The sequence below is a fragment of the Gastrolobium bilobum genome, unplaced genomic scaffold (genome assembly GCF_033153095.1).
Source record: "Gastrolobium bilobum isolate Gb01-03AN ecotype WA unplaced genomic scaffold, APGP_CSIRO_Gbil_v1 utg11595, whole genome shotgun sequence".
In the NCBI taxonomy this organism is placed as follows: domain Eukaryota; kingdom Viridiplantae; phylum Streptophyta; class Magnoliopsida; order Fabales; family Fabaceae; genus Gastrolobium; species Gastrolobium bilobum.
Genome location: NW_026898316.1, coordinates 34,908 through 44,880, shown reverse-complemented (window position 1 = coordinate 44,880; position 9,973 = coordinate 34,908). Strand labels below are relative to the sequence as shown.

The following is a 9,973-nucleotide window of genomic DNA, read 5'->3' as shown; positions in this document are numbered from 1 at the left end:
GTATGCTTCGTTATCCCCCTCCATATGGAACTATGGTTCGTCCTGTATATCCTCCACGCCCACCTGGAGCAGTTAATGTTCTTCCAGTACCACGCCCACCTGTTGCAGGGGTCCCTGCAGTTCGACCCATTATTCCTCCTGTTGTCAGACCCGTGGTTGCTCCTAGTGTTACTCTTGTTGAGAAGCCACAAATCACAGTTTATGTCGGCAAGATCGCACCAACTGTGGAATATGGTTTTATGCTCTCTCTTCTTCAGGTAAATGTCTGACTATTTTGGGCCTCTTGTATGGGGAGGGGGCCTGGCAGGGTTTAGTTCTTTTATTCTCTTTCCAACCTTTCAAAACATGAACTAGAATGAATGTATATTTCTTTGAAGTTATGCGGACCGGTCAACCGTTGGAGACGTCCTCAAGATTTATCAAATGGAACTCCTAAAGGCTTTGGGTTTTGTGAGTTTGAGTCTGATGAAGGGGTTCTTCGTGCCTTACGTCTGCTTACAAAATTGAATATTGATGGGCAAGAGCTAATGGTATGCCTTCATTTTCTTGTTACTTGCCCGTTGCATTTAAATATTCAGTTATTTATTTATTTATTTGAATACTTGATAATTGTCTACACTAGCTATTTTATTATCTATGAAATATAGATCTAAAATATTCATCATTTTTTTTCTATGTGAAAGGTACCAGAACAGAATCTAAGAAATGAAAAGTAGAAGAAGAGATAAAAGAAAGAAAGGAAATCTGATCTTGATATTAGATCATATGATAACTTGTATTCTATGAGTGGTAGCAGTACATTATATACAGGGACTCACTAGAGTTAGTTCACTAGAGTTAGTGTAACCTACTAGAGTTAAAGAGTTAGTTACAACTGTACTATAAACAGAAAACAGTTATAAGTCAACTGTTATATTCTATACTCTTTCACTATGGTTGTTTCAACTCAGTTTTGAGTAGTCATGACTCATTAATTCTCACAACCCTAGACCTAGTTAGTGTTATGAATGAGAATACAAATAAATATACAGTCTATCTTTAGCTTTTTGGTCTGGTTTAATTAAAAATTAAAATTAGTATTTGGTTTTTTTTTTGGGAAAATTTTCTGAAGGTGGAGGGGATCAGTTTTTAAATAAGGATTTTTGTGAAGCTAATACTTGAGTTTGTCTGTGACACAGGGATCATAAAGATTTGGCTGATATCAATATTTTAATGTGTCTCTCCCTTATATATGTACATTGCTTAATGATAAGAATTATATATCTTTTTTTCATAATTGGAGTTTTAGAAAACAATTACTTGCATTAAGTAGTTGCTTTTAAGTTGTCGTATGCTTTTTTCATTGAGCCTAACAGCCTATGTAGAGGTGACTTATGATGTGTTTTTGACTTAACTGTTTGGTTAGTGTGATGGAGGTCATACACAATAATTGGTGTGAATGCTTCCATCTCTTCAGCCTTTTCTAAAACATTAAATGAAATGTATTTGAATTAGATTCATGATTATGTTGAAAGTTAGGTTGACACAAATTATTTTCTTTTATCTGGTTGTATATGTGAGCCATGTAACCTTTGATATTTGGTTAACAGCTCACTGTTAATCAAACTATGAAAGAACATCTAGAGCGGTATGTTGAGAGAAAAACTGAGAATTCAAAGAAAAAAGAAACTCAAGAGGCAGGAGATGAGAAAGATGATGAAAGTGCACAACCTACTGATGCGAATAAGGATGTAAAACCTGATGCAGAGCACTCAAAGAAAGAAGATAATGATTCAGGGAACAAGGAATCCCATGATGTGGCAACCTTTGGCATTGTCTCTGATGAAGATAGGGAAACTGATCAAGAGGCTTTAGAAAAGATCAAGAACATGATAGAGGAGAGATTGAAAACCAGACCTTTGCCTGCAGCTCCTGCACAATCAGCTGGCAATGGCTCTGCAATAACTTCTGAACAACCTGCTAAAACAAGAGATGGAGACTCTGATGTAGATATGGGGAGGAATGGTATGATTTATTGTAGGCTAAAGGCATTTCAATTACTATATCTATTATCTATTGACACAAGAGAGCTATATTTTATCATTGGGATACATGTCCTCTAGCAGTTTTTTCTTTCTTTATTTTGTTTTGTTTTTGCCTTTTTGAAATGTTTTATTCAGGAGCTAAACTTTTCAAATTCTGTAGAAGCAGCTAAAGATAAAAATGAGAAAGATACAGACAGTGACAGAAAACCAACTAGTGAACATGATAGGCCTGAGACTTCTGATAGAAGGCATGACAGGAGAAGCAGAGAGAGAGACCGAGATAGGGAACTAAAACGAGAAAAGGAAAGGGAACTTGAAAGATATAAAAGAGAAGCAGAGCTGGAACGTATTAGGATAGAGAGGGAACAAAGAAGGAGGGTTGAGGAGGTGGAGCATCAGTATGAAGCGTATTTAAAGGAGTGGGAGTATAGAGAGAGGGAGAAAGAGAAAGAACGCCAGTATGAAAAGGACAAAGAGAAAGAAAGAGAACGCAAACGTAGGAAGGAGATACTCTATGATGAAGAAGATGAGGATGATGATTCAAGGAAGAGGTGGCGGAGAAGTGTATTAGAGGAGAAGAGAAAAAAGAGGCTCCGTGAAAGGGAAGGTGACCTGGCTGACAGACAAAAGGAAGAGGAAGAAATTGCTGAGGCCAAGAAGAGGGCTGAGGAGGATCAACAACAGAAACAACAAAGAGATGTATTGAAGCTATTATCTGACCATGTGGTAAATGGTGGTGAAAAAGTTACTGGTACTGAAGAGATTGCTAATGAAGCAAAAAATTTTGTAATTGAACAACATATTGTAGCTGATTATAGTCATGAAGGTCATATAGGTAATTTTCTTAAAGCTTACTCTCAATTCTCCCAGCTTTTTTCTTTCTCTCCCTCTTTCATTATATCAAAGATGGAGGTGCCTTTACATGACAGGCGACGCTAATTCACTAAATGGCATCAACGGTGAATCGGGCATGGGATCTGTTGCTGAAACTGATATACGGTCAAGTGGGAATGCTCCTGCAAAGAAGCTAGGATTTGGTCTGATTGGGTCTGGAAAAAGAACCACTGTCCCTTCCGTTTTCCATGAGGACGAGGATGCACACAAGGACAAAAAAATCAGGCCTTTGGTTCCAATTGATTACTCAGCTGAGGAACTGCAGGCGGTTCAACCTACTGCTTCAGGGCCAACACCAGCAAATCTGGCTGCAGCTGCAGAATCTGCTAAGCGTGTATCCAGTGCTAATTTCAAGGAAGAGAAGCTGGATGGAGAACGGGATAGAAGTAGGCATTTGAATGAGAAATCTAATCACCGAGATAGGGACAGAGGTGATGAAGACAACACTCACAACAGAGACGAAAACAAGGAGAAAATTCCTGACCGTGACAGGGATAGAGATCGTGGGCTGGACAAACTCAAGACTTCAGACAACAAGAGGCTCTTGGATGCTAAACAGTTAATTGATATGATACCAAAGACCAAGGAGGAGTTGTTCTCGTATGAGATAAACTGGGCAGTATATGACAAGGTACATGATTCTTATCTGGCTGACTTTTACTTGTGTAATTATTTGCTCTTGATATATTCAGAAGAGATTTGTCTAATCTCTCTTACACATGGCTTGAGCACATAGGGCCAGATAAGAAATGGGTATATTCCGCTCTTTACCAGGATTGTGGGGTCTTAGCATGAGTGTGTGGAAAGAAAGGTTGAAGATATTCTAGTCTCTATTAAAATATATTTTGGGTACACGTACACCCCTATCTGTGGATATAAAGGGTACTGTCTTGGTAGCCCACAGAACTAAAATATTGAAAATTTTGAAGATTTTAAAATATTTTATAGAACAACTTCCCACAAATGATGAGAAAAAATACTATTAAATTTCTGGCCTTTTGACCAATATAATTCGAAATTGCTAATGTTTCACCAATATAATTCTATGACAATACTATTGGCCGTAGTAATGCATGGCAACACGTCGTGCCAGAAGCTGATTTGATACGCGGTAGTTTCCCAAACAATTATGAAAACGTTCCTAAACATAACGTCATTCATTTGCAAAGAACACGTTAGGCATGCAGACATGTTACTGTTCACACTGACACATTCAGACTGAAAAAGGTGACGTGTGGAAAATGGTAGGAGCAGTAATGCGTTCAGTCTCCCATGCACCTGAAAACGGGACTTGCTCCACCGTTTTTCATGGGGCACCTCCTATACAATCACAGCACAACCGGTTACTTTGCCTCAGTGAAAAATCGTAGCATTTGGTTATTGTTTAACATTTTTATTATGGGAATAACATCTGTCGTTTTAAGTGATATAAGCTTATATCATTTTAGATCCTAATCGTTGATTTCCGTCCATCAACGGTTATAATTTATTGGATCAAAATTATTAATTAATTAATAATAAATTCGGCCCATTAAGTTTGGCTCAATAGATTATAACCGTTGATGAACGGAAATCAACGGTTAGGATCTAAAATGATATAAACTTATATTCTTTAAAAGGATAGATGTTTTTCTTTTTTATTATTCCTCCTATAAGCCGACGTGCTATGCCATTGTCGGTTCATCCCTTATGATTTTAATATGCATTATTCAAGTCCTGTAACACAACATTTCACCTATTCCGATCGCGGAGAACAGGCCATTCGACAAGGAGATTCTGAAATTGCCGAGTCTTGGTTTGATCAAGCTGCTGAATATTGGAAACAATATGGGAAACCCTTTTCGCTCCGCTTAGTCCTACCCCCCAGGGGTATTTTAGTGATAGGTTCTATAGGAGTTGGACGATCCTATTTGGTCAAATACCTAGCGACAAACTCCTATGTTCCTTTCATTACAGTATTTCTGAACAAGTTCCTGGATAACAAACCTAAGGGTTTTTTTATTGATGAGAGTGACAGAAAACTTGTATTTTTATTTTCTATTTTTTTAGGATTACATTAAACAAAAGGATTCGCAAATAAAAGTGCTAATGCAACAACCAGCCCATAAATTGTTAAAGCTTCCATAAAAGCCAGACTAAGTAATAAAGTGCCCCGTAAACTTTTTGAATTATGGATACAAGAATTCAAACTCAATACGTAATTTTCGCATTCAAAGAATTTTCTTGAATAATTTTTTTTTTCAGTTATTAAATCCCCTTTTTTTTACCAAGTTCAATATTAATAAGATTAATAATGTTATGTCATAATAGATCCGAACACTTGCCCCGGATTGACTTCCAGATCATAATTGTTCTAGTGAATCACTAAAGAAAATAGATTAAAGAAAATATAGAAAATAGATTAGAAAATATTTTTTAAATGATTCATGTCGTCCCCTAAATGACCGCTCAGTGATAAAGGAGGTAGGGGTGCAGAGACAGCCAGAAGATTTGCCTAGAAGCAGCCACATTTGAAAGAGTGCGTAATAGCTCACTGATTGAGCGCTCACGCTCACTTTAAATTATTGTTTATAATTTTCATTATTCAATTCGTTCAATGTTAAAAATATCCTTATTATATAAAATTTTACAATATCTTTAATAAATAACACACTAACCAACAAATGAAATGTAAACATATCCATAATTAAAACAAAATCTTAAAATAATATATAAATTTAACATAAATAATATTTCATTTATAAATAATAGTATATTGATAAAATAATGAAATAATAGTATCTTTAATAAACACCTCCTATTCAATTCGTTCAATGCAGTCATGTCCATGCTATTCTATTCTATTCTATTCAAACGTTCTAATCGTCGTATCGAAATTACTTTTAATTCTATTTTAAAATTATTGAATAATTTATAAATTTAACATATTCAAAATTGACTAAAATTTTAAAAAATTGACATATATTATCTTACAAGTATATTGATTAAAAAAATTTGACTGATATTATAATTTCTAAGTGACACGTTTTTCTCATCTTTTGAATTTGAAATTTTGTATTAATTGAAAACAATTAAAGAATATTTTAAAAATGATATATTTTGTTCATGGTCACAAATTCTTATATTATTTTATAAACCCTATTATTTCATTATTTTATCAATATACTATTATTTCATTATTTTATAAGGAGAATGATATATTTACCACCAAAAAAATTTACAACCTTTACAACCAACCTAATCACCATTGATTTTTCGTTAATCTAACGGTTATCATTTATTGAAAATTATTGGATCGTATTTATTAATTAATTATTAATTCCAATAAATGATAACCGTTAGATTGACGAAAATCAATGATGATTACGTTGGTTGTAAAAGTGATAAACTTTTTTGGTTGTAAGTATATCCTGCACCATATTATATTTATTTTATAAATGAAATATTATTTATGTTAAATTTATATATTATTTTAAGATTTTGTTTTAATTATGGATATGTTTACATTTCATTTGTAGGTTAGTATGTTATTTATTAAAGATATTGTAAAATTTTATACAATAAGGATATTTTTTTATTTTTTTTGATAACATAATAAGGATATTTTTAATATTGAACGAATTGAATAATACAAATTATAAACAATAATTTAAAGTGATAAATGTTGTGTTACAGGACTTGAATAATGCATATTAAAATCATAAGGGATGAACCGATAATGGCATATCACGTCGGCTTATAGGAGGATTAATAAAAATGATAAACAATAACCAAATGCTACGATTTGTCACTGAGGCAAAGTAACCGGTTGTGTTGTGGTTGTATAGGAGGTACCCCATGAAAAATGGTTGAGCAGGTCTCGTTTTCAGGTGCATGGGAGACTGAACGCGTTACTGCTCCTACCATTTTCCACACGTCACCTTTTCTAGTCTGAATGCGTCAGTGTGAACAGTAACGCGTCTGCATGCCTAACATGTTCTTTGCAAATGAAAGACGTTATGTTTAGAAACGTTTTCATGATTGTTTGGAAAACTACCGAATATCAAATCGGCTTCTGACACGACGCGTTACCATGCATTACTATGGCCAATAGTATTGTCATAGAATTGTATTGGTCAAACATTAGGGTTTTATTAATCTCCTTCTACATAAGATAGTTATCTTATGTGGTAGAGAGAAAATGGGTGGGTCCCACCATTACAAGAAAAAAGAAAAAGAAGAAAAAAGTGGGGTGCAGAAATCGAAGTGAGAGAAAATGAGATAAGTTACCTCATGTAAAAGGAGAGTAATATTTCCCATCAAATTATATTGGTCAAAAGGCCTAAATTTCTTGATAGTCTGTTTTGTTTTGTTTTTTCTTTTGGAGAATTATAAAGGTTTTAAAATGGATAAAAAAACGAGAAAATGAGTGTATGTGGACTCTGGAGAGGAGCCTTATAGGCTGCTTAATTAATCTTCTATTTAAATAATTCTTGAAATTTTTATTCTTTAATAACGCCCTTTATTTTCTCAATTACTGCATCACTCCTGTACTGGGTTGAAAGTTTATTATATAAGTTGCTTTCCTTTTTATGGTTTTGGTGATTGGGATTTGCGTAGCATGGAAAGGTAGAGAATCTAGTGCAATGTGTGTTCTAAATTGTTGGTTTTATATCTATAATTTTTTCAGCATCAGTTGCATGAAAGAATGAGACGATGGATTTCAAAGAAAATCAAAGAGTTTTTGGGGGAAGAAGAAAACACATTGATAGATTACATAGTTTCTAGTATACAAGAACATGTGAAAGCTTCCCAGATGCTGGAACGTCTTCAGATCATTTTTGATGAAGAAGCTGAAATGTTCGTCCTCAAGATGTGGAGGATGCTTATCTTTGAAATAAAGAAAGTAGAGAGATACATTCAAAAAAAAGAAAGAAAGTAGAGAGACAGGGCTTGCTTTGAGGTCTAAATAATGATCTTTGTTAGGATTGTAGGTTCGACATGTCCTGCTGGATTGACGTTTTTATTGTCACCCCTTGGTTTTCATGTCTTACTCAAAATTGTAAATCGACTGCATAACCATAAACACACTTCAATATATTTTTTTCAGTTTGTATTGCTTCACGATTCAATTAGGTGTCTGGATAAAAGCCCCATTTTCTTTTTATAATCCGGCGGCACGTTGTCATGTTGTGAAAACTTTGATTTTGGTGATGACAGTTCTCGTTTTCTTTCTTTTTTATTTTATTTTGAACAGTCCTCAATATACATTAAGAGATGCTCTGCCACCCCATATTGGACTATTATTAAACATGGAGCTATCTTTGACTTGTCCGAGACATTAACGGATCGTGGAGATGAAATTAAATAAATATGTAAACATTTAATATAACTAAAAGTTACCTAAAAATGCTACTAAATAAATTTCAGGGCTAGAAACTAAAAGCAAATTTCAATAATAATTTAGCTTAAACTTTTTAGGTAAGTTACACATTATCCTCTTAAGTACTTTTTTTTATACATAAACTTCGATTTGTAAAAAATAATTCTGTTAAAGTTTGAATTAAAATTAGTAAATGTTGTATTATGCTAGTCCTGATGTCTCAAAAAGAAAATGAACAGTTTCGGTTTCAAGCATGGCTGAAGAGCTTCAAATTGCGGCAAATTTTGCCATGGTCTAAATATATTAAAATTGTGGTTAAATCACTTATTGGAATTTCATCTTTCAACATCTAAATACCTTAATTTCTGCTGTATCTTTTTATTTTATTTTATTTTATTTTGTAAGGGCATATCTAAATTATCTTTCATTTTCATAAGCTTCCAAAAATAAGAAGAAATATTAAGGAAAAGTTTGGATAAAAGTATTAAACATGATAAAATATCATGATAAAATAAAAGATTATGCGTATGTTGTATATCATGTCGTAACTTATAACACATTAGTTAAAAGTTATTCAATATATTATGAGACTATCGATATAAGTAGAGAAGTAAATCAACAGGAAACAAAAAATTTGCCGGTTATAAAATTCAACCTTGTATTGAAATATTTTCTCACAAAGAAAAAATAGCTTTTGAATTGGTCTTTCTAACAAGTGACAAGACATAATGAACAAGAAAACGAAAACAAAAGTCACCTACTCTGCAGCATGGAAAAGAAAAATAAGATAGAGGAAGCACCGATGCACATATATAGCATGTGAAAAGAAGAGAGATGAAAATCTTCCAACGATCTTACACAGCAGCATATCATTCCCTCCCTTTATTTATTTATTTATTTATTTTCTTTTAACCCTTCGCACAATTTACCAGTTCTGTGTGTTTATTTCATTGTTGCCGAGTCAGTTGAGTCTTTTGGATATATTGGGTTTACTTCTGTTATTTTCAGGTTAATAATAGCATAAGCTAAATAAACAAAATTTTGCATCAACAATCTTTCACTGTAGTTGCTGGTCTTAAACTTTAACGTGCTGTCATAAAATTAAACCTGGGTGTTGGAATTGGAGTTGAACAAGTAATCACTTCTAAGTCAACGACACCATTTTCACTATCACCACCGTGGTACTTATCAGTATATACTTCGGAGAGTATATAGTTTAATTTTTTTTTTTCAGGAACTAATTCAGCTGTGGTGCACTCTTATTGGCCGATTGTATATACCATGATTGTACTAAAAGTATTTTCCTAAGTTTATATAAGGTTCCCTTCTTGTCATTTGACATGACAAGAGCACTTTCCTACACACACAAATCAAGTGTGGGTCTCACGCTTAAAAAAAAAATCAGACCAAAGTCAGGATACGACGCCGTATCCTTAGGATACGACGCCGTATCCTTGTTGCAGGAATGAACAGTGTCATTCCTGCAACATGATTCTTATATTTCCCTTTATATAAATATATATTTTTCATATCACCCATACCTATCAAGTTTTAACATAATTGTATTTTGAAGGACTCAAACTCAAGAATCCCTTACTAATTGATCCACATACTTAGTGATTAAATTCATGCCTTTTGTTAATAGCAGTGGTTTTTGAATTTTTTATTTTTATTTTAACCCATTGTAAAATAA

At 33.5% G+C, this 9,973-nt stretch overlaps 1 protein-coding gene across 1 annotated transcript; it reads left to right on the top strand.

The window, feature by feature from the left end:
• Positions 1-7,882, top strand: LOC133314817 (RNA-binding motif protein 25-like). The gene is made up of 6 exons (XM_061516344.1): positions 1-257; positions 378-530; positions 1,590-2,004; positions 2,185-2,859; positions 2,954-3,549; positions 7,588-7,882. Exons 1-6 carry the CDS (start codon positions 3-5, stop codon positions 7,837-7,839), a joined length of 2,346 nt encoding a protein of 781 aa, XP_061372328.1. The 5' UTR covers positions 1-2; the 3' UTR covers positions 7,840-7,882.
• Positions 7,883-9,973: the final 2,091 nt, after the last annotated feature.

What these genes read in the sequence shown, in the direction of transcription:
- LOC133314817 (XM_061516344.1), top strand. Translation starts at nt 3, where the DNA reads ATGCTTCGTTATCCCCCTCCATATGGAACTATGGTTCGTCCTGTATAT. An exon ending in TTGATGGGCAAGAGCTAATG is followed by an intron (nt 531 to 1,589) that starts GTATGCCTTCAT and finishes TTTGGTTAACAG; the next exon opens with CTCACTGTTAATCAAACTAT. An exon ending in TAGTCATGAAGGTCATATAG is followed by an intron (nt 2,860 to 2,953) that starts GTAATTTTCTTA and finishes TTTACATGACAG; the next exon opens with GCGACGCTAATTCACTAAAT.